This window comes from Panthera onca, chromosome D4, assembly GCF_046562875.1.
Source record: "Panthera onca isolate mPanOnc1 chromosome D4, mPanOnc1 haplotype 2, whole genome shotgun sequence".
Classification (NCBI taxonomy): Eukaryota; Metazoa; Chordata; class Mammalia; order Carnivora; family Felidae; genus Panthera; species Panthera onca.
In genome coordinates this window covers 48,376,052-48,401,558 of record NC_138351.1, presented here as the reverse complement: position 1 = coordinate 48,401,558, position 25,507 = coordinate 48,376,052, and the positions used below count along the sequence as shown (strand labels likewise).

General features: G+C 38.3%; 1 protein-coding gene across 2 annotated transcripts in view; it reads left to right on the top strand.

The window, feature by feature from the left end:
- ELAVL2 (ELAV like RNA binding protein 2) overlaps positions 1-25,507 on the top strand; it is a 200,782-nt gene that overhangs the window by 23,791 nt on the left and 151,484 nt on the right. Inside the window, exons 2-3 of one of the 2 annotated variants that reach the window (XM_060609663.3) lie at positions 10,782-10,936; positions 12,780-12,877. In XM_060609663.3, the coding sequence (XP_060465646.1) occupies positions 12,851-12,877 (27 nt within the window). In that variant the 5' untranslated portion in view covers positions 10,782-10,936; positions 12,780-12,850. Of the gene's footprint in view, positions 1-10,781; positions 10,937-12,777; positions 12,878-25,507 lie in introns of those variants that run through there. The other variant, XM_060609658.1, reaches the window with a different exon arrangement.

Here is a 25,507-nt window from a genome sequence, read left to right as displayed (position 1 = left end):
TTCTGTGCACTTGGCTAGATCTCATCTCCAAATTCCAGATAAGCGTTTCCATTTGAAAACCCTTTGATTCTGTAAACAGAATTTAGCATGCAGAATAAGTCCTCCCGCTTAAATCACTGAATCGGCTGCTGAATCAACAGCATAGATGGAACCCAGGGTTGGAGCCAAAGGAAATGATGAAGATTTGAGACTGCAATTATTATCTTATAATAAGGATACAAAAAATTCCTTCTACTTTTACAAGCCGTCTTTTATACCTGCTTATACCTTCTGTTTATACCTGTACCCATTTCAGTTGAATTGATTTCCATTACTTTGGTGGGACTGGGTTTTACAAATGTTTTCCTTTAAATTCTTTTTTTTTTTTTTAAGTTTATTTATTTATTTTGAGAGAGAGAGACTGAGAGTGAGTGAGCAGAAAGGGGCAGAAAGAGAGTGAGAGAGAGAGAATCTGAAGCAGGCTCCACACTGTCAGCGCTGAACCCAATGCAGGGCTCACTCTCAGGAACCATGAAATCATGACCTGAGCTGAAATTAAGAGCCTGACACTTGGGGCAGCTGGGTGGCTCAGTCAGTTAAGCGGTCTGACTTCTGCTTGGGTCATGATCTCACACTCCATGAGTTCAAGCCCCGCTTGGGCTCTGTGCTGACAGCTCAGCCTACAGCCTGCTTCAGATTCCATGTCTCCCTCTCTCTGCCTCTCCCCTGCTCGTGCTTTCTCTCGCGGTCTCAAAAATAAATAAACATTAAAAATTTTTTTTTAAAAAGTCAGATGCTTAACTGATTGAGCCACCCAGGCGCCCCTTATATACATAGGTGTGATGCTTTTAGGTCAAAAACAACTCAACTTACAAATCATATGAGGACTTTAAGGTACAAAGCAGATGAACATAAGGGAAGCAAAAATAATATGAAAACAGGGAGGGGGACAAAACATAAGAGACTCTTAAATATGGAGAACAAACAGAGGGTTACTGGAGGGGTTGTGGGAGGGGGGGATGGGCTAAACGGGTAAGGGGCATTAAGGAATCTACTCCTGAAATCACTGTTGCACTATATGCTAACTTGGATGTACATTAAAAAATAAAAATTAAAAAAACAAAAAACACAGACTATGAATTACAGAACTACATATGCCTTTAAAAAGACACATTTGTATAGGCTCCTGCATAACAATTTCTTTCTCAATCTCCTTAGAATTTTTAGTACATTACATGAATTCCCTAAAGTCAAAGAGCCTGGCATTTTTTTTTTTTTTTTGTATTTTGTCTTCATGAATCCTAGAGAATAGATGTCATTAGATACTTGTTTACTATGAGAAATTTATTTCTTCACTATGTAGATGTGGTAGGCAGAATAATGCTTTCCCACCCAAGACATCTGTGTCCCAACCCTCAGAATTTGTATATATATGGCAAAGGGGAATTAAGGTTTCAGATGGAATTAAGGTTGCTAATCAGATCACCTGGAGATGGGGAGAGCTTCCTGAACTATCCAGGTGGACCCAATGTAATCATTATAGCCTTTTTAAGTGAAAGGAGGAGACAGGAGAGTCAGTGTCAGAGTGATACAATGTGAGAAAGACTCCACCTACCATGGTGGGCTTTGAAGATGGAAAGGGGTCATCAGCCAAGGAAATAAGATTTTTCAGTAAAGCCTCCACAGGAATACAGTCTTCCCAAACCTTGATTTTAGCCCAGTAAGACCCAACTTCAGACTTGTGACCTGCCAAGTTTTGTGTTGTTTTGGGGCACCTGGGTGCCTCAGTTGGTTAAGTGTCCAACTTTGACTCAGTTCATGATCTCATGGTTGATGAGTTCAAGCCCTGCCCCACATCGTATCAGACTCGCTGTCCGTGAAGAGCCCGCTTCAGATCCTCTCTCTCCTCCTCTTTCTGCACCTCTTTGTCTCAAAAATAAACAAACATTAAAAAAAAAAAAAAAAAAAAAAAAAAAAAAAGGAAAACTCACTGTCCTCTGGATCTACACTACACTGTCTTTTTAGGACCAGGCGAGTAACTCCTGTTTCTCCTTCCTCCTCCTACAATTCATTTTTAAAGACCTGGTTGGTAGGTGATGGGGCTGCCATGGCAGAATCTGTAGTGCATTAAAACAAAAGAAGACTGGGTGTCTGAATGCAGAAATAGGGAAGAGCTTCATTATCCTAGCACAGGCATTCCAAGGAAAGGTTTCCATCTTTTAGGGAGACTATTAGTGGGATAAAGGGGTGGAGCAGACAGGACACAGCAGGTAAATTCTGTAGCAAATAAATGAACAGATACCTAGGCAAGTAGGTGGTTGTTTCAGGGAAGTTGAAACACAGGTGTCCAGCACTAGGACAGGTGACAAATTAGTTGTCTGAGAGGGCATGCCAGCCAGTTAATTGTATAAGGGTCTAATAATACCCATGAACAAAGAAAATGGAGAACAAAGCAGGCCATTTCTTACTAGAAAACGATGGTCAAAGTAGTAAAACCTTTAGACTGAGTCAGTGCTAAGCTAAAAACTTCACAAACCTTTAGGGGCGCCTGGGTGGCGCAGTCGGTTAAGCGTCCGACTTCAGCCAGGTCACGATCTCGCGGTCCGTGAGTTCGAGCCCCGCGTCAGGCTCTGGGCTGATGGCTCGGAGCCTGGAGCCTGTTTCCGATTCTGTGTCTCCCTCTCTCTCTGCCCCTCCCCCGTTCATGCTCTGTCTCTCTCTGTCCCAAAAATAAATAAAAAACGTTGAAAAAAGAAAATTTTTTTTAAAAAAAAAAACTTCACAAACCTTGAGCCATATATTGCCTTTACCCTGAGATAAGTGGGGTGGAAGTTACACGCTTCCATCAGGGAATGGTGTTATTTGTGAGGTGATATTTGCTATCTCTCAGCTAGGAAGCTATCTGAGCAGGACCCAAATTTGTCAATATATACTGTGTTTGAAACATAATACTTCTGGTCCCCATTCCCACTGAAGCCTTTATTCATTAGATTTCATTGTGTGAGAGTAAATTTAACCAGATAAAATAACTGAGGCAGCATAACGCAGTATAGCAGACCTTCTCAACCTTTGTTACTGTGAACCCCCCACTACCTGGGGACTGGAGAAGATAACAAATTCACCAATAACAGTAGTTTACTACAGCAAGTTTTCCCATTTGGGGAGAGCAAGAAAGGACTTGTCTGACCTTAAAGGAGTCTGCTGAAAAAGCCCCTGAGGGCAATTCTGTTAGTTACCACCTCCTGCCCACCCAGCATCACCAGGCAGAATCCTTCTCTCTGTTGAAAATCACTGGTGTAGTTCAAAGCTGACCACACTGTGAACCATGCCAGGATTTACGTCCTGGCTCCACGACTAATTTGACTCAGCCTTTCTCAAACAATGCACAGCTCACCTACAGCAGAATCACCTATTATGCTCATTTAAAATGGGTTCCTCTGCCGGTTAGAAACAACTCTGTGGTGGCCTAGGGTCTCCATTTTTGCAATCAGGGGTGAGTATTTGGCATCATAAAGATTGAGAGGTTTATACTATGAATCACTTTAGCCAAGTCATTGCACATCTTGAGTTTCTTTACCTTGCAAAGTAAGAGGTTTGGGCTGGAAGGTATTTGTAATCCTTCCAGTTCCTACAGTGTGCCAGAGTGGAAAGATAGGGTCTTTGGTGCTAAAAAGACATGAGTCCCAACGTCAACTTCACCACTTACTGTGTGGCATTGAGTGAATTATTCAATCTGTATTATTCTCAATTTCTTCATGTGTAAAATGGGATTAATAACGACACCCAATTGCCAGGGTTATTGTAGGAATTAGCAATGGTATATACAGCAATGGTATATAGAAATTACTTGGCAATCTTTAAAATGATCTTTATAAAGCAAATATCACCTCACAAATAACATGATGATGTCATTAAAATACTATCGGGGTTAAAGTTCAAAAGGAAGAACTGGGAAAGTATTCTACACAATGGGTAGGATGTATCATTTCACATAGCGCTACATAACAAAGCCCCTAAAAACTCAGTGGCTTAAAACAGTAAGCATTTCCTATTGCTTATGGGCCTACAGGTCGGGTGGTCAGTTCTTCCACTCTTGACCGCATTATACTCAGGCATCAGAGGCAAGTGCTGTAGAAGGCTCTCCTGATCTTGGTCGGGCTCTCTCATGTTAATAAGTTGTTAATGACTGCAGGCTGGTGTGGATGGCCTCACCTAGGACACCTGGGCTCTCCTCCATGTGATCTCTCATGTTTTATAGGCTACTTTGTACTTGTTTCTATGGCAGTGCCAGGATAACAAGAGAGAAAAGTGCAAGGATTCTTGAGGCCAAGGTACAGAATCAGAACATTGCCATGTTCTGTAGAGCAAAACACTCCTCAAAGCTTGTTAAAACAAACTAAGTCCACTTGAGTTTCTGATTCAGTAAGTCTACAAAGGCCCAATAATTTGCATTTCTAACAACTTCCCAGATGATGAAGATGCTGTCTGCAGATCACTCTTTGAGAACCACTGGTATAAAGTGGAGTCTTCTCTATGTTAAAAAAAAAATACAACATACCTAATTTTACTTTTAATTTTTTAAATATTTATTTATTTTTGAGAGACAGAGCGTGAGCAGGGGAGTGGCAGAGAGAGAAGGAGACACAGAATTCGAGGCAGGATCCAGGCTCTGAGCTGTCAGCATACAGCCTGATGGGGAACTCAAACCCACAAACCGTGAGATTATGACCTGAACCAAAGTCGGACACTTAACCAACTGAACTACCCAGACACCCCTAATTTTATTTTTAAGTAAACTATTTCCTCCATAGCATAACTTGTATTATTCATATTTCTCTTCTCATAAAATATGAAAGTTTTAAAATCTACTTTTAGAGGACTTTGATTTTTTTCCCTTTTCCCTGAAAACCATAATTTCCTTTTTGAGATTGTACCTTAACACATAGTAAGCTATAGTCAAAAACTCTTGAAAGATTTTATTTCATCTCTCCCCTTGTATCTCTCTACCCTTTCTACATTCTATCCTCCTCCATGCCAAATGCAGTGAGGTCTGTGAGGGGAAAGTCTTGCTGAGTCAAGTAAGAAAACTGTATATTTTGTTAAAATTAACTATAAGCAAATGATTGAATAACTGAAAAGTACATTCATATTCCACCTTCTCATTGAATAGTTGAAGGATGGGCACCAAGGAGTTAACTAACTTGCAGCCAGACACCAGTTTTTGTTTAATCACCTTACTTGATATGTCATAAACACACATGATCTAAATCAATAGTCATCTACCTTCTAGTGTCATCTTAGTTCTCTGAGTAATGAAATACCTCTGGAGATCTTGTAAACTCCAAGTTAATTGTGCCTTCCTGGTTCTTAGAAAATGCATCCAGTGTTCTATTCTTTATTAACAAGTGGGAAAGAATTACCAGATTCTTATCTATTTGGAAGACATGCATTAGCTATATATATTTTTTTTTAGAGAGAGAGCGAGAGTGAGCGGAGAGGGGCAAAGGGGGAGAGAGGGAGGGAGGGAGGGAGAAAGGGAGGGAAAATGGGAGGGAGGGAGAGAGAGAAAAAGGGAGGGAGGGAGAGACAGGGAGGGAGAGAGAATCTTAAGCAGGCTCCATGCTTAGCACAGAGCCCAATGCAAGGCTCAAGGCCAGGACCCTGGGATCACAACCTGAGCCAAAATCAAGAGTGGGACACTCAACCTGCTGAGTCATCCAGGCACCCCAGACATGAGCCATTTATACTGAGGAAAATGAGACTTAGGTAGTTTAAGAGATTTATCTAGAATCATACATGAGAACAAGGACTGGTTTGTTTCTACTGCACCACATTTTTCCACTGCATCAAACAAAATAAGTATTCAGATTACTCCATGTTAACTATCCACGATTAACTCATAATTAACTAATAAATTCATTTTTCATTTTATCTGTATTTCAAAGTGTCCAGGAAAACACTTTTATTCCATTAGTTGGCATTCCCATTCCTTACATTTTCCCCCTCTTAATAGATGTAGTTCTAAGTTGAGGAAGAAGAAAGGGAGATCAGAGAAGAGTAAACTTAATAAAATGTATATTTTCCAGAATGCCTTCCAAACTGTTAAAAGTAGAATTGCAGTTCTTGGTAGCATCTCCTGTAAACAGCCTAATATTCTTTACATCTTAAGTATTTCACAAACTCATTATTTGCCTAACATGGTATTATCCTAAGTGATGCTTGTTAATCACTTGCTATATTGCAAACATTACATGCAAAGCCCATATTTATTATCCTACTTAATATTCACAACACCTCAGATAGGTACTATTTTTATCTTCATTTTACAGATGAAAAAATAGGCCTCAATGATTAAATAATCACTCAAATCACACAACCAGTAAGTAGTCAAGTTGGAGCTCAAACGAAATTCTATTGGATTTGTAATCTTACTATGTTATTGGTGACACTCTTTTGTCTGCAACTTGTGCTTTAAAAAATCAACTAGAGTAAGGTGACAGTACTACAAAAAATGGCTTTGAAACCATTGAACACTGAGCCTGTTTCAGAATAAGGAATTTATGACAGAATGGAAGGGGAAAGGTGAAAAGGAAACATCTGGTTTGTTCCAAGAAATTACCACTGAGCATAGCTAGGAGATTGACAAGTTTAGCTAACACATGTGACCAAGCGTGTGGATCTCCAAAGCAGTCCCCTTGGGAAGACATATGTTTATTTAAACAATGCCATTATTGCTACAACACATTTTTAGGCCCATTTTAGGTCAGATTATCTTGTGTACATACCTGTTTTTTAACAACAAAAATATGTATTCTCCAGTTTGTAAGTGAATGCTTACTTACTTTACTAGATTTGACTGTGAACAACTTTTTGGATATTTTCCAAAATCAAATCCAATCGTTAGAGAAAAAAATATGTCAACATTACCGGTATTCCCTAAAACTGTGATTCAGATTCTGAACATAAATCCTGAAAGGGGCGTTTAAATTGTTTTGGCTATGGCAGCAAACTGGAGTCATCAATTAAATGTTTATAGTATTCCAAGGTGAATATTCTAAATATTTAAATATTGATACGTTCCCAGGTGACTATGCCTATGTGTTTGTTTGAAAACAACAGCACAGAAAAACAATATAAAAGAGGAAAGATATTGGGAGTAAACTTTTTTTTTTTTAATGAAATTTATTGTCACATTGGTTTCCATACAACACCCAGTGCTCATCCCAAAAGGTGCCCTCCTCAATACCCATCTCCCACCCCCCATCGACCCTCAGTTTGTTCTCAGTTTTTAAGAGTCTCTTATGCTTTGGCTCTCTCCCTCTCTAACCTTTTTTTTTTTTCTTCCCCTCCCCCATGGACTTTGGACTAAACTTTAAGTTCAACCTATTATAGGACAATTATGCAGTTTCTTCAAAAATTGTTGTTGTGACACCCTTCCTCAAATGATTCTTACAAACCCACTCCTCGTTCAATAATTTGAGCAGATTATCCCATCTAGTACCAGTGTCCTGATTATAGGTGGAGTCTCAGAAATCTTTTACCTAGAATTCAACCTGTCATCCAGGGTCATAATAATCAAGGCAGAATTTAGAACCAGGAAACCACAACAGTAGCCAATATATCAGTTAAGAAAGCTTCAAGATACAGACTATTCAGCTATCTATTGCTTAAATAAAGCTTTTTTCCATATAAAACAGTAAGTCCAAAAATAAGTAGTCCAGCCCCAGCATGTCATCAGGAACCTGGGTTTTCCCCTGTTTCTTCGCCATCTTTCAGGGATTGGTCTTCAACTTACTGCTTCCTAATTGCAAGATAGGTGCTCTACCTCCAGACAGTTCACAATATCCAGGTGAGAAACAGAGGGTAGGGAGAGTGTGCCAAAGGTGGTGGCAGCTGTATCTATTCCTCTTTCATTAAGAAAGCACAAGTGTTTCCAGATGACCCTTCAGCAAATATGTATTTACATTAAAAATGCCAGAACTGTCTCAAACAGCCACTAATGGTTCCAAGGAAAATTGGGAAATCAAATATTTGAATTTCCAGTCTGTGTATCAAAGACAAGGAGGGAGGCAGTTGAGAATTTGTATTGAATGAGCCCATTTATATTATGTTTCAATAGGGCTTTTACCAGGCAGTGTGTTTTCACACTTTGTATCATTAAATCATCACAAAAGTAGGAGTTGGTCCTTGCCCTTTGAATTTTGCTAAAGAGAGAAGGGTGGCTTAAGGTGGTTAAGAGAATTGTCCAGGTCATCCAGCTTATAAACATTGGAACCAATTTCTTTATGACTCCAGAAATCCTGCTAACATGGGCAAAGAAATTGTAAAAGCACAAGAATAATGTTTTCCGAGACACTGAACCTCCTCTTAGAAGGTTACATGCAGGATAATCTTTAGAATCCATACTGGATTCTTTCACGGTGATCTTGTTCTTACCTGTCACAAAACTTGTTGGGAAGTTCCTAAAAGGAGAAAGTCAAGGTCGCTTGGGATTAAGCACTATATTTCCTTAGTCACTGAAGCCTTAGCATGACTCTCAACATTCACCTACTGGTGGGAGATTTACAGATGGTGAATTGCTTATTTAATACCTAGCTTATATATTTTCCAGACTTGGTTTGCTTTTATTGATTATAATGTATTCCTTGATGTATGCCAAAGAAACTGTTTTGTCCTCTATTTTCTCCTGCCACAAAGAGCAAGGCTTGAAATAAATCAAGCCTATAATCGTGTTAATAAAAATAGAACATGGAACATACTTCCTTCTTCAGGTATTAAACACTCTTTTCAGAGTGTACTAATACAGTCATATAGGTTATCGTGGAATGTGCTAGAAAATTTTGGTAGGATAAGCATTTTGCAGATGGTAGATTTTTTTAAATTGCTTTTTAATTTTTTTAAATGTTTATTTTTGAGAGAGAGGAGAGAGAGAGAGAGAGAGTGCAAGGGGGAGAAGGGCAGAGAGAGAGAGGGAGACACAGAACCCAAAGCAGGCTCCAGGCTCTGAGCTGGTCAGCACAGAGCCCAACGCAGGCCTCGAACTCACAAAGGGTGAGATCATGCCCTGACCTGAAGCTGAAGTCAGACACTTAACTGACTGAGCCACCCAGTTGCCCCAGGATGATTAAAAAAAAACAAAAAACAACAACAACAACAACAAAAAAAAAACAACAAAAAACATATCTATAGTTTTTCTTTGGGCTTGATATATCCTTCCCTCCTAGAAAAATTTCAGTTTACATTTAGGTGTATGACTCTTGCCAGTTTGGTACAACTGTGTTCCACACCAGGCTCAAGTTCTCATTAATGCTGAGTTGATGTGTCTTAATATCTCCAACTGTGCTAACTTCTCCCAGGTGCAATCTTACATTTCACAAGGTTAATACATTTAATGTATACACTTACTGGAACTGTTTTTATCACATCTTAAGATTTTCATTTAGTCAAAGACCTAATTTCCAAATTTATTTTTCATTTCTTTTGTCTACTTTTTAAAGTGTCAAGGAAAACACCTTTATTCCATTAGTTAGCATTCCCATTCTTTTCATTTTTCCTCTGGTAATGATGAAGTTCTTGGTTGGAGGAACAGAAAGGGAGATGAGAGAAAAGTGAATTTAATAAAGTGTCTATTTTCCAGAATGCCTTCAAAACTGTTGAAAAGTTCATGAGGGTAGAGGGGAACTTACCCAGCCAGCTAATGAGCTATTCTTTAAAAAAAAAAAAAAAAAAAAAGTCATAGTAGTTCTTAACCAGGATATTATGTTCATAGAAAAGCACTTAGTATCATGCCCATCTAGGTCTTGAGGAATGGAGAGCTTTAATAACAACACGAACTTTTAATATTATACTTACAATTAATAACTTACTACAAAAGCCATTTGATGTCTCTACTCACAACTATTTTTAACTGTTTACATTACACAAATTAGTAAAACAATGTAAGTGCAACTGTTTAAGTTTTCAAGCTCTTTTTTTTTTTTTTTTTTTTTTACGTTTATTTACTTTTGAGACAGAGAGAGACAGAGCATGAACGGGGGAGGGGCAGAGAGAGAGGGAGACACAGAATCGGAAGCAGGCTCCAGGCTCTGAGCCATTAGCCCAGAGCCCGACGCGGGGCTCGAACTCACGGACCGCGAGATCGTGACCTGAGCTGAAATCAGTCGCTTAACCGACTGAGCCACCCAGGCGCCCCTCAAGCTCTTAAGAGGTATTTATGTAGAAATAATTATTTTGTTAATTATACAGAATTCTTATTATTCATTAAGGTATATCTCTAGGGATTTCTTCTAGGAATGCTTTATTAAGTCACTGTTACTGTCAGTCAATATATTAATAAGTCAATTTATTTAGATTTCTCACTAATTCTAACAGGTCTTCCTTCCTCCCCAACCTTCTCCCTTTATGTAATTATAGAAAATATGTGAACCTAAGTCTGGTACTACCTTCAAATCATAGAATTGTAAAAAGTTGTTGAAAGTCATTCATTGAAAAGAGAGGAAAGCCAACACCACACTCTTCTTTTCCTATGCTGAAAGTCTTCTGACAAGATCTTTCCTTCCCATCTACTAAGAGTGGTTTCTTATTAGAAACAATTAAGAATGACTGGTTCTCTTACCTTCCCCACATATCAGAAGCTTTTTGAGGACTGTCATAATCTTCTTCAGTGAACCCTCACATCCTAGAACAGGCTGCACAACCTATATACACAAATTTTAAGTGATTAATAAATAGCTAACATAAAAAAGGAGAGATGTTTTATTAGTCATAAATGTTCTATTTTCTCTCTTATTGCTTTCTTTTAGCTGCTATAACGCATCAAAAATGAAAATACAGAAGTGGATTACATAGTGTCAGAGACGTGGTGCTCCATGCACTCTAATAAATGCAAATAAATATCCACACGGTTCTGGAGAAATCACTCAGGCTGTTTGGAACAGGTGCTTTGTACAGCATCATGGTAAGTTGGAAACATAAAGTTAAGTGTAAAATAATGTATTTGTCCATGTAGGGAAATTAAAGCCCTGTAAGACTTTACTATACTTGCAATGTCAGTGCCCCATGAACTGGATTCTTATGACCATTAACAAAATTGAAAAGGAAAAAAAAAAAGGGGGGTGTCTGTGGATATTTTCAACAGGCAAGGAGGAGGCAGAGAAGCAAAGACCCAAGTAAGACCCCACAAAGGGGGGCGAAAGGAGAGGCGTTTTTAGTGCTTTCTGCCTTCCAGGGACAGCGGGGGCGAGACAGAGAAAGGAATGAGGCGGGAAGGGTAATCAGGACCGTTGGCAGTCGAGAGGAAGAAGTAGGGGGCCGAGTCCCGGAGTTTATGACTTCGCTGCGCACCTGCAAGGGGGTGGGGTGCCGCTCCCCGGCACAGGAGGGGCCCCGAACGGGGGGAAGCGGAACGGGGGCTTTGGCCCTATGGATACCCACCTGCCGGGGGCAGAACCCCTCGCTCGACGGCCTCCGACCCCGGAACTCCGGCACCCTGGCAGCCCCTCCCCGGCCGCCTGGGGTTTCGGTATGGGTGCTGGGTTCCTCCCTGCCTGGCTGCGGTGGGGGGTGGGGGAGGGTGTCAGAGTGCAGGGCCCCTCCAGCAGTCACCTCCCGAGCCCGGGCCCCTCGGATTGGTTTTATTCCCCTCTCTCCGCCCTGCAGTTCGCCCCCTAGACGGTCCCTGGCCCAGAGAGCAACGCGGTCGGCGGGGAAGCGCTGTCCCGCGCTGCGCGGAGCCGCGCGGAGTTGGTGGTGCGAAATTGACGCACAGTTGCAAACTATCCACCAGTTAATATCCTGCTCGCTTCTGCACCCACGCAGCCTGCTCTTCTCGCCCCTCTTCCGCCTGTATTTTTGATTTTAGGATCTTCTGGTTCTTTAAGTGTTTGGATAAAATTGGTCTCCATGATCTACTGAGATTTAACAAACAAAAAAATGACCCGATGGTCCGATGGTTTTCATACTTTTTTTGAACGCTAACTGCAGATAATGTCATAGGGAGGAGGGGAGAGAGAAAAGTGTGTGTGTGTGTGTGTGTGTGTGTGTGTGTGTGTGTGTGTGTGTGTGTGTGTGAGAGAGAGAGAGAGAGAGAGAGAGAGAGAGAGAGAACCGACCTAGGATAGGGGGAGGGCAGGGGGCTTCCTTCTCTTGGAGGACAGACAGAATGATACATACTGTCATTAACAGTTTTGACCCACCCAGACCCCACCCTTCGGTTGCATCCATCACACAGTCATTACAAAGGGGCAGCGCTGTCACACTGCTTGCCCTGCTCCTGGGGCTCTCGGGCTGGCTTAATGAGGTGCACCCAGCCGGGACTATTGTGCAGCGCGAATCAGGCAGGAACGCGACGGCAAGGATCCTAGCAGCTGCTCGCAGCAGCCCCGCAGCAGCAGCCAAGCCCAGACCTCAAGTGGATGGATGCCTCTGGAAGTGTTTTCCTGAACGAACCCATCAGGCAGTGGAAGACTGTGACAGGGCTAGTGAACTTAGATGGGGCATTCCTGTCCTGCAGTTGAGCTGGCTGGAGGCAAGTGCAGTCACTCGGGTAATCGCTGGGGTGCTGGGAGCCGGGGGTGATGGTGGTGGTGGTTTTAAGCCAGTCCTCAGTCCAAAGACGGCTTGGATCAATTTGCCCTCCAACCACTCAACTCTCCCTTTTACCTTTTGTTTTGTTAGCTTGGTTTTTTCCACCCCCACCCTCTCCCTCGTGTGGTGTGAACCGCGCGTCTTGCTCTGAGATTTGTGCATTTAAATGTAATTCTGATTGGCGAATGTTCTTTCCTTTTTGTTGTGATTACTAGAGATACTTTAGTCCTGCCTTCCCAGTTCTGCGCCCTGCACAAGCAGTTTTGAAAAATTAAGTGCAAAAAGCATGACAAAGCAATATGAGGTTGCCGTGGTAAGTGAACTTTTAAACCAAAAATTACCATTTCTTCTTGTATGCTCGGTCTGTGGGTGGTTTGAAGGGGAATCCTCACACACAAAGGGCTGGGGGCTGGGAAGAGGGGGTGGTGAAACAAAAAACAGTAGTTCTAATTTTGTTTTTTTTTCTAACTATGGTCAATAGACATGTTCTGCATTTATCTGGTTGATACTCTTGGGATGGTTTTGGGCTTGATGCATTTAAAGTGGATGAGAGTTGGCAGTCTGCAGGGTTGAGGTGCTGGGGAGGAAGGAAAAGGGACCTGGGTTATTGTCTGGTTTTTAAAAGAACCCTGCAGCTCTGACTTCCTGAACTCAGCCTAGTAGAGTAGCGGGGTCATTCCTGATCCATATCCTTAAAAGGGAGAAAAGGAGCAATGGGGGGGTCACCCTGAGTCACTACAACTATCTTCGTGCCCTCGCCTGCACTGTTAGACCTCCTGCTGTCATCCTCATACCTTCTCAGGTAGCAACTTGAGAAGCCATCATTCTTAGATAATTCTAAACACTAACGGATGATAAAATAATGCATTTGGTAACGTCTTAAAAAGAGGTTTGAGCTGGAGAAAGGAATTGCTTACCACTCCACCTCTCACTTTTCCTGTCTCTTCTCCTTGCCCTCTCTCCTTTTACACTAAAGAGTACAGATTTGTTGAAGGGTCCTTCCCCAACCTCCTCTCCTAAAACCTTTTTCCTGTTTTTAAAATAGGAGGTGTATTCTAGAGAAGGATTTCTGAGTTTTGCCCCCTTATCTCGTTCACTTTCTGTGACTAGCTATCCAACTTAATATTTGTGGTATACTTAACCAGTTTGAGTTTGGTAAAGGGCTCAACCTTTCTCCTGGAAAATTCTAAGTTGTTTGACCAGCTCTGACTTAAACAAACAAACAAACAAACAAACAAACACTAACAGTGCTCAGTAGTGTTAACTTTTTCTGTTTGTGAATCTGGTTGCCTTTTAATTTGTCAAGGGCTGTTGTCATGGAGATGACTAGGATGCCCTATTTTGGAATGGACCCACACATTCTCTGATGAGGCAGGCCTTCTTTAAGCTTTCTCATTTGAAGGATGGGATGGCAACAAAAATGCCCCGTGAGAGTAATTGTATTCATGTTTTGTTGAAATCATTCTTAATTATCATTTGTATGTTTGCAGATATAATTGCAAATGCTTACATTTTTCAAGATCTATTCTAAAATATTTTTAAGTTATTATAAACTTCCTCTGATCATAGAAAAACAGGAAATAACTTTTTAAACTGATTCCATATTGCAACAAAATTATTGAATTTTATTGGGCATATAGTTTAATAACTTTTTTTAACAACTGACTTATTTTTTGTCTCTTCTGCATGAAGTTGATGTAATTTGCCAGTAACTATCGAAGGAAAGTGACAACTTATGCAGCTGGATCACCACTGTTGCTTTTAGTCTTGCTATTTGCAATCTCCATGTTTAAAACAGTTTTCTGTTAGAGATTTTAAACACCAAATGGCTAACTAAACTACTAATCTGTTGATACAAGCAGAATCAATTTGGTGAAACTTTGAAAAAAAATCATAGAGGAGTTTAAATTAGAATCTAGTATTTTATATGTTTGTAGTAGCAAGAGTTTCAGTTGGGAAGTTTGCTTTTCTTTTGCACTGATATTCTTGGATTACAGATAATCAACAATATGTTTAACTCTATAATTTGTTTTGGACCATGCTACTCAATTATCATACCTATTTAATTTTGTGATTAATCTTGATCTATACTAGTACTGCTTGTTTTTTCTAATAAACATCTTAAACTGTATTTATGTGAAGAATATAAACAAAGTAAGCATTTACTACTACTGTACAAATATTTGCAAGTAAATTTATGGCCTATATATGCAAAATTAGGTTACTTTAACACTTTGGGAAAAACACTTTTAGTCAGAATTATTTTACAACAGTCATAATCTCATATAAGCCCTCAACTTTACTATCACTTTCTATCTCCACACTGAAAATAATGTTTCACTTGAAGATATTCATAGAAATTATTATTTAAAATAAGCTGGGTAATTGAAAGTTGTCTAAATGATAATACTAGTGCCTATAGTTTAATATCTTATAAGCATACTTAGATTATTTAATGCCATCTTTCCTGGCACTTTCCCTCATTAATACCACAATTCTGTGGCAATTTTAGATTTGCTAAATATTCTCAATATGAAGAATTCTTTATATCAGAATGTAATATCATGTCTTTCCTCAGTGTTCTAATTATATGGCATTTGCACATTAGAAATGCAGTGGCCGTGTTCTGATATTTTCCCTAAATCTCAGTCCATTAGAGTAAATTTTACAAAAAACAGAAGGCTTATAAAGTTCATAAGAACCAAATTCTAAGTGTTTTCAACTAAGCAGTAGTCTCATAGAAATATTCATTGCTTCCCATAACATCCACTCACTTTATGTAAATAGGTATCATAAATAAAGGACCAAAATAGATGACATAGACGTAGGGAGTGTAGGTGGGTGGTAGCCAGGGTCACCTAGCATTCTGTTGCGCATTTTGCGTACCATGTCTAGGACATGAAATGTGCTTGCAAAGCAAACAAGCAAAAGAGGAATAGCTGAAGTGATGTTATGATTTTAAAAATTCAAAAATAACCTTCATTTGTTACTTCTAATTAGTATTAAACTTCATGTGTATCTTTTATCAAGCACACAATCTAAAACAGTGAAGAAGTTCCCTTAAATAGTTAACATTTGTTGTCTACTTGCCATGATCCAGGCATGAATCCACTCATCTACGTGAGTGCTTTACATACATTATCTCAGTTAATCTTCAAAACACTGTAGGTGTTAGGTTTTATTATGCCTAGCAACTAAGGAGAGGAAGGTCAGATAGTTTAATGAGCATTTGAATCAAAATCTATCTAAACTTGGGTCCAAAATCAAACAAAATGAAAATCAAATCATAGAAAATGTGAGATCATTTTCTAAATTTAAAGAGACACTTTACAGAAAACCCACATAATCTCCACGAATTCAGAGGATAGGAATGATTACCTGTTAATCTTGGCACTTTCTTTGATAAAACAGTTTTGAAGAAATAAATCTTACCGACACATTCCTAATTATTTTCTCAAGTTGGGTTTGGTTATATTAAGCTAATTTGGCTGGTTGTTTCTCTCTTGGAACAATAATTATGAAGAATTTATTGCGTTCTCCATCCCACCCCAAAAACAAACAGAAGGAGAGGAAGATTAAATCAATTATAGTGACAAAAGTATTTTCAAATAAGTACCAACAAAGCCTACTTACTAAAAAGAAGACCTAACTGCAAACCCAGTTTTCCTTAAACGGGGACTTAAAATAAGCAGAGTGACTTTTTTTTTTTTTTTCATTTTACCAACTTAAGTGCTCTTTTTCATTTTAAAGACTTAAAAATTTTGATTATAATAGCATTTGCCTGAGTAATGAAATGTTATGTGATTTGATAGGTGGCAAATCATTTGAAGTCTTTTTTTTTTTTTGACATAATATGTGTTTTTTAAGTTAGTTTCCCTTGATATACCTATAATCAATTAACTTCTGTAATTTTGTGAATTTTTAAACTGCCTTCATTTAATTAACTAAAGAGACATAAAGATAGAAAGTGAGATAGAAAAGAGAATTTTCAAATGAGATCCTATCATATGATTCCTTTTTAAATATGAAAGATGATAGACTCTCAAATATTAGAAAATAAACTGTTTCCCTTGAAAACACTTGAATTGTGCTTTTTTAATTTATAAATTTTTTGAACCTGAAAGATTGGGACATAGGTATTGTATCTGCTCCAGTTTGCTTATTTATGACCTTGAATCTGTACAAATGGAGATGTTAAGATTTTATGGGGATAATCCATTCAAGTCCCCTTAAGTACCAGTGAAGAAATGTTTAAGGACATCATTTACATTCAGCAGAAAACTACTTTCTGCTGTAGAAAACTACTATTTTTCACTTTCACCTGAGAAGAAATGAAAGCACTCAGAATAACTCTGTCTGCATGTGATGCAGTAAATGGGCTCCTAAGTTGTTTGTGTAAACCTTTTTTTGTTTGTTTTTAATTAGCTTCTTTAAAATGCACAGACCTCACATGTTAAAAGAGCATTTGAATCTATACTCTTGTCAAGTGAAGAACTTTTAAAATTTGATTAATCTGTTTTGTGTCACTTTTTTTAAAAATTTTTTTTAATGTTTATTTATTTTTGAGACAGAGACAGAGCATGAGCAGGGGAGGGATAGAGAGAGAGAGGGAGACACAGAATCCAAAGCAGGCTCCAGGCTCTGAGCTGTCAGCACAGAGCCTGATGTGGGGCTTGACTCACAGACCGTGAGATCATGACCTGAGCTGAAGTCAGACACTTAACTAAGCCATCCAGGCACCCCTTGGGTCACTTTTTATAAAATGAAATCATCTGGACCTATCATGTTTATTTTTTATTATTATTATTTTTTTAATGTTTATTTATTTTTGAGAGAGAGAGAGAGAGACAGAGACAGAGCTTGAGAGGGGAAGGGCCAGAGAGAGAGGGAGACACAGAATCCAAAGCAGGCTCCAGGCTCTGAGCTGTCAGCACAGAGCCTGACGCGGGGCTCAAACTCATGAACCACAAGATCATGACCTGAGCCGAAGTCGGGTGCTTAACCGACTGAGCCACCCAGGCGCCCCTATTTTTATTTTTTTAAAGATTTTTATCTTTAAGTAATCTCCACACCCAACATGGCTCAAACTCACAACCCTAAGATGAAGAGTCACACACCCTACTGACTGAGCCAGCCAGGTGCTCCATAGTTCTAAACTATGTGTCTAAACCCACTTTCTATGAGAATTCCAGTAGCTTTTTTAAAAGTCTGATAATTTTCAACCTTTATGAACCATGTTAGAATCAGGAAAACTGTGGGGCTTGAGTATTTCAATCCCACAATATTCTAGTCGTTGGTCACATCTAACTTAGCTTGACTTCACTTTGACCTTGGAGAACAAACCTTGACAAACCCTTGGATTTTCACCCCCAAGAAACTAATTCTGGTTACTTGCCTCATTTTAAATAAAATTCATTCTCAGTTTTTATTATAGTTCATAAAATAGTTGTATAACTCTCTATTTTAATCTTGATTTGAAAGTTTACATTACATTATTATATACTAAAATAATAGAACTATAAGAAGACAATTTTCTTTTTTCTCAAATTCATCAAAGTGCACGGGTCTATATATACAGATAATAAATAAGTGTAAATATACGTATACAAAAAGTTATGGTTTTGTTAGTATGAAGTGTAAGAGAAAACTTATTAAAGTAGCTTTTCAGTTTTAAACTTAAGGGGTAATTAACGCCCCAAAACTGAACTGTATCAAATGTTGAGAACATTAACTATATTTATTATTAACCAAAAATCTAAGAGTATTTTAGGTCTGTGGAGTCTCCACTGTTGCTTCCCTATAACTTCATAAATGGTATTTCCACTTGAAAAATTAGGAAGTATGGACTATGTTTAAATTAGGAAAAGAATCGAGGGACCTTAAGATAGTTCCTGCACAGGTTCTGGAATCCTTCAAGCTTTGCACCTCAATAATCCCTTTAGGTTCTTTTAAATCTGAAATTATTACATTTTGTGTTCAAATGAAAGTTGCACGTTAGAGATTTTCAAAGCCTTTCAGAGCATGAAGGGTTTACAGGATAGGGAAAAATAATACAAGCTAGATACCACCACACCTGACAGACATTGATAGAGGTTGAGAAGACAGTGTTAATGGGTTTGTTTTTTTTTTTTTGAAATAGAAATATAAAGTTAATGCAACCTGAGGTCATTACCATTAAGAACTGAGAACTCAGCTTTTTGGGTGTTTCCAATCAAAATCATTAACCATGGGACACATTTTAAATATTTAATAGATCTAAAAAAATACTACCATCCTTTGTTAAGGATTATGAGAGTGAAGATCGCAATAGAAATCTAGACTTATGAATTTCGAATTTCTCCGTGCTTAATTTATCAAATTAAATTTGATATTGTGGTAGAGGTGGTGTTTAATACGGTTAGTTATCATAGATAACATAACATTTTAGTGTGTCTTAGAAGACAAATTAGCGGTATATGTTACTTCACAAACACTACGGTATGCTTACTAGGTTTTAGGCACAGTGTTTTAGAGCCAGGGAACACCCCACTGGGAAAGATGGCTTTGCTACCAAGCATTGCAGTCAGTGTAGGAGACAGACATGTCAACAAATGGTTATAAATGGAGTGAGATCATTGCTATCCGAGGTATGTACAAAGTGCTTTTAGGAGCACAGAGGGAGCTATCACCAATTTGCCTGCCGTTGGCTTTCGTGAGGGTATTCAGGAAGTGCTTCTCAGTGGAGGTGAAGTTTTGCACACCGAGTTTTTTTTTTTTTTTTCATTAAAAAATGTAAGAGTGGATCTTCAAATAATATAAAGGTGCAGTATATATTATTCTAGTTTCTACATTTGGATATGTACTTAAGATGAGGGAGAGCAAGTTTTCTGTGTAGGATGCTGAATTTTTTAAGATTCATTAGTGTAATTTCTCAGATACACTGCCTTTGACAAATGTGCATAGCCAGGCAAGCCTTTAATATATTGATTATGTTAGTGTTTTGTTGCTAGTAGCATAATGGATAAAGCACAGGCTCCATTTTTATTCTTCCATGTTCTACCAAATGAAAAAAAAAAAAGTATATTGCAAACCGTGAAAGGCACATAAAAGCAAAAGTAATTAAATACCATAAATGGTGAGGGAGATTGCCTGTAATCTGCCTGTGATCTGGGCTAGAATTAGAAAGGGAGGTGTAAGAAAGAGGTTATTTGAGAGGCAATGATATGAAAATGTTTTATCATAGAAAAGAGTTCTGCTTTATATCAATAGGGTATCAACTTAAGTGATTTCACTTTTCTTTGTGTGGCTTTCACATTTACAACAGAGGAGGGAAGTACTATTAATCTGAAATTTTCTTTACTTATGATTAAGTTTCATCATTGATCAGACTAAAACCACCCTATTTTTCTTAAACTCCCAACTGCATGAAAAATCTGCACTTCAGATTAGGACTTCACGTGAACAGCGTTATGCATTTTGCTTTCTGATATCTTGACAATGCAGTTTATCCCATTCTCCCTGGGATTCTCTCCTGGCAACAATTTTTTATTTCCTTGTGTTCATTTTTAGGAAAATCCTCTCAATATTGTTATATGTATTATTTTATAGGAAGGAAGCATGTAAAATACTCTTGAACTCATTTTACTTGTGAGTTTGAATAGCATTCAGATTAGAATGATTTCCCCAGAATTTTATAGGCTTGCCCAATCCAGCTGTATATTTTATATGCTAATGTAAATTCTATTTTTGTTCCCCATGGGGGTTTAAGTGATTATAATTGTTGCTCTTCAAAAGCCAAACAGATGATGATTGCTGCTTCAGGAGTATACCAAAAGAAACTGGCTTTCATTAAACCTGCTCATCCACTTCATAATTATCTCCATTTTATCTAGCTAAGAAGCAGGAAAAAATGGCAAATACAGTTCATTGAAGCCAGTTCAGTTATTTAAACATCACTTTATTGAACTAGCAGGAGGTGTAAAGTAGGGGGAATGTTTTCATTCTAACACTGATATGTAGCCAGTGGCCCAACTCAAGAGTTAGTTGAGCATCAAATGCCAGAGGCCACAGAGAATGAGAGGGGAGATATTTTGAGCCATTCTGAAAGGAGTCCTCTAGTGGATACAATAAATAGTACTGCAATGGCAGCTATGCTGAAATACTCTTTTTGCTTGTTCTTCCTGAAAGTTAAAAATGAACTTAGCTATTTAGCTTTCCACTAAGACTCAAATGCATCCTAAATGAAAGAGACATTTCCGACACAACGTGTAAAAAAAAAAAAAGTGGGGGAAGGAATATCGATAGGTTCCAAATATCAAATCCTTCAAATAATCCTTATGGTCATATAAATAAGCCTTGTGATCTGACCATGGGTCAGAAAGTAGATTCTTATAAAGGTTGATTTTCCTCAACAGAGAAATCTTTCCCATTCAGGTAACACAGGGGCTCTGAGTTATCTGTGCCTTGGTCCTTGGGGGTGTATGGAGAGGTGGCTTTGGAATTGGGTTGTAGTGGAACATGTTCCTGACCACATACATTGCTGGCTGTCATGATGGCAGTGAGGGTCCTTGAACTGTCACCTGGAAGAATAGGAAAGTACCCCGAATCAACAGCTGTTGAAGCTTCCAGCTGTGAGAAAGCAATTCTCTGCTGGTTAAATGAAAAATTCTGAAAGGGTTCTCTCCTCTAAAATTTCAAAGAGCCATGTTTTAGAGACCAACTGTCTAAGGCTAGACTTGGATAAAACATTATATTCATAAACAAAGAAAATGGGAGGATTTATTTATTTATTTATTTATACAGATTTTCATTTTCATGTTCCATAATAGTTCAGCAAGTTTCAGGCAATTTCTAAACTCTAGTCCTTTCTAAACTCCAGGGTCAGAATAAAAATGTTCCCAGACAAGGAGTTTTTTTCCCTATCTATGCAATTTTCATTCTTAGATCCAGTGAGATTGTATATCAATGGCATGCTCTCTAAAAACTCTCTAAATAAAAAAAAAATCTTTTAGGGTGACAGTATTAGAATTTTCTTGGATTCCTGTGTAGAGTTATACCAGCATATAAATAACTCTGATTTCCTACCAACAAGGCCTGTAAAAGCCACAAGTCTGAGAATATACCAGCTGCACTTAGAGCTGCTCTAGGCAAAAAATGGTGAAAACCTGTGTGATTGTTTTTCTCATGTCTCCTTCACCTTCTCTTGATACCTCTAGGACATAGCCACCTTCTCTTCCCCTAGGGCTGTGCCAACCCTTTCCTCATGTTGTTACAACCCAAGGTCTAGTAGGACAATACCTCTTTCCCTTCCAACGTGACAGGTTGTTAATCTAATGAGTTAATCTTCACCAATGGGAAGATACTAAGGAGACTCCTTTTTTTTTTCAGTTAATATTTAAAAGTTACTCCCAAGGAAAATGTCTGCATTTTTGTCAAACAATTATGGTGAATAAACAATTATGGTGAATTATGCTTTTCTTAACCATGTTGGTGCTCCTTGATCTCTATCACTGAGGAGCCTGCTTATTTTGAAATAGGGCAGTTAGAAATGAAGTAACTCAATAGGAAAATGTAACTGAAAAAATTATCTTATCTCCCTATATTTATTAAATAGACATAAAAGCTACAAGCTATAGGGGCACCTGGGTGGCTCAATTGGTTGAGCATCAGACTTTTGATTTAGGCTCAGGTTATGATGCCAGGGTCATGGGATCCAGTTACACAGCAGGCTCCATGGCAAACATGGAGCCTGCTTAAGATTCTCTCTCTCTCTCTCTCTCTCTCTCTCTCTATCTCTCTCTCTCCACCCCTCTCCCCTGCTTGCACTCACACTCTCTCTCGCTTTAAAATAAAAAATAAAAACTTATATAGTAAACACTAAAATATATCCATGCCAATGCAATTTCCCAGGGCCATCTTACATGTCTCTTCTTCAGTGTGACAGGAAATTGTGAAAAATCATGTTTACTCTGTGACCTCACAGTCATATGAATGTAAATCAAATCTTTTACTTTTTAATTTTTTTAATGTTTATTTTTGAGAGAGGAGTGTGCAGGGGAGGGGCAGAACGATGGAGACACAATCCAAGGTAGGCTCCAGGCTCTGAGCTGTCAGAACAGAGCCCAAGGCGGGGCTCAAACTCATCTGCCCTGAGATCATGACCTGAGCTGAAGTAGAATGCTTAACCTACCTGAGCCACCCAGGTGCCCTGAATGTAAATCAAATGTTTTAAAAGTCTCCCGGTTACATCCCTTTCAGCATAACACAAAGTACGAATTTGGCAATTATTCTAATTAATCTGCTCAACAGAGCGCCGTACCAAAATAGTTCAAGCCAGACTTAAGCTCCAAGTTAACTGAGCAACTGAAGAAGTTGTACTGTTTTTTATTTAAATCAGTGGTTTGTCATAAACATCCATGGAGGGTTGTATAAACACATATGCTTAGACTTCACTTCAAAATTACTGAGCAACATCTCCTGGGATGTAGACCAGGCATCTGTACTTTAAAAGAAAAAAACCTCCCAGGGAGGTCGAGGCATCGATCCATAGCTATGTGTGAGAACCACCAGGCTTTCCTCTTACCAATTCTAACATTCACTGAAGATTCACTCTGTGCCAGGCATTCTCCTAAGCCCTTGGCAAATAATTTTTCACTTAGGGCTCGCAATAACCATAAAGGGTGGCTATTATTCTTATAGTACTCATTTTACCAATGAGAAATCTGAGGCTTTGAGAGGTCAACGAACGTGCTTCACATTATATACCAAGGTTTTGGGAGGGGCGCCTGGATGGCTCTGTCAGTTAAGTGCCCAAATTCAGCTCAGGTCATGATCTCGTGGCTCATGGGTTCCATCCCCGCATCGGGCTCTGTGCTGACAGCTCACAGCCTGGAGCCTGCTTTGGATTCTGTGTCTCCCTCTCTCTCTCTCTGCCCCTCCCTAGCTCACATTCTGTCTCTCTCTCTCTCTCTCTCTCTCTCTCTCTCAAAAATAAATAAACATAAAAATAAATAAGTAAATAAATAAAAAGATAGGAGAGAGGCAGAACCAGAATCCAGGTCAGCTTGAATACTATGAACCACTACAGTCCTGAAAAGACCTTTTAAATATACAGATTAAAAATGTATGGCTGTATTTTACAGCTATAATTTCCTACCTAGAAGCTTCTATTTTGCTGCTTTGATTATCCTAAGATTATCCAGAGTGTACATGGATTATTTCATTGTATGGCCTTAAAAGAGAGCTACTATATATGTGTGGAAGGAGATATGGTCAAAGGTAAATGATACTTTATAGGTAAAATGTCTTGCTGTCTTTGTAGAAAATTTCAGATGACTTTCTACCTTAAGCCTTAATTCAGAAACTCAGGAGATGCTGTAAACTACTTTTTAATTTCATGGCTAAACAATATTCAGAAATGACTCAATGTTAGAAGAGCATGCTTTTCCTTCCCGGTTAATTTCTTATTAGAAATATTAAAAACTATATAAAATCATTGCTGAGAAATGCAGTTTCCAGTGTGGAATATGCAATTTTAGGATTTGTTCTTTCTGATTTGGGGCTGACACCATTATTTAGAATAGTGATGACTCATGTCTAGGACTGAAATCTGTTTTTCATGGGTTTATACATTTTCCCCTTGAATTGCACCAAAAATGGTTTTTTAATTGGCTTTAACTCATGCCCAATAAATTGGACGAAAATTGATTGCCGCAGTCATGTTTGGTTTAAAATTATTCAAGACTGCGCCATGAGTCAAATGAGTGCATGATCGAGGGCAGCGGCGCTTTATGCCCTCTGTTTATGACAAGTAATGTTTTCTCAAAATGGTCATAATTCATATCTAAAAGTTAATATATTGTTCACAACTTATAGAGCTTGGAAGACAGTAGCAGAGACACTTTAAAGAATTCACATTAAAAAATAAATTTATCTTAATTTGGTATTATGTCTTAGTATCTTCTTTTCCAGTTCTACCAAGACTATGAGTTTGGTCATTATATTTCTTTAAAATTAAATAATACTGTTTGTTGATTCTTGGTCATAATATTAGAATGTTTTTCAACAGCAAAATTAAAGAAATGAGAATGTTCAGACTGTACCACCCTATAGAGTTGAGACTGTGAGCCAGTTTCCCATTTTCTGCAGAGTGATTTTAAAGACAAATCTTAAACAATATGAAAATTGAATTAACTCAGGTGACTGTTTAGGGCATTGAAACAGCAATTCACTAAATGGTACCTGTCAGGAAGCCAGTTTTTGTTCAATCTCATTATAATTATTTACTGTGTTATGGTTTTCATTTATTTATGTGCCATAGAAATACAAGCAAATCACTTTAAGGGCTTTGCTAGTTGGGAATAAAGGTGTGTTTTATGAGATTCTCTAGCAACTGCAGGAAAGGGTATAATAGGGAAAAAGAAATGATTAATTAAATGGAAGGAACATCCCTTGGCCATAATATAAATGGGCATTAAGTAAAGGGAATAGTTGGTATTACTGAGTATAGTTAATATTAGGCAATTCTAAGTGGGCAGGATAGTTATTATCTTATATTGTATTCTTCTAAGAAACTGGTAGAACAATTTTTAAAATTTTTCTCATCTTGCTCTATTATATATGTATTTTTCATACGTATTAAATCTCAAGATTTGTTTCTGTGTGTGAATATTATTTTGTTTATAAACTCCAGGGCTGTTAATCTGTTCTCTCTGTGAATCTGACTTGTCTTTTAAGAGGTTACTGGTCTTCATCACCAGTTTCCACCTGCTGACTACAGGGCCAAAGCTTGAGCTCTACCCATTTTCCTGCTTTATAAAAAAGAATGCATGCTCAGAATTTTTGCAAACCAAATAATTCAGAAAACATTAAGAAAACTAAAGGTTCAATTCTTACTACCTCAAAATAACCCCTGTCTAATGTTCTAGTGACTATTCTTTATGTGATATTGAATACTCTCAACAAT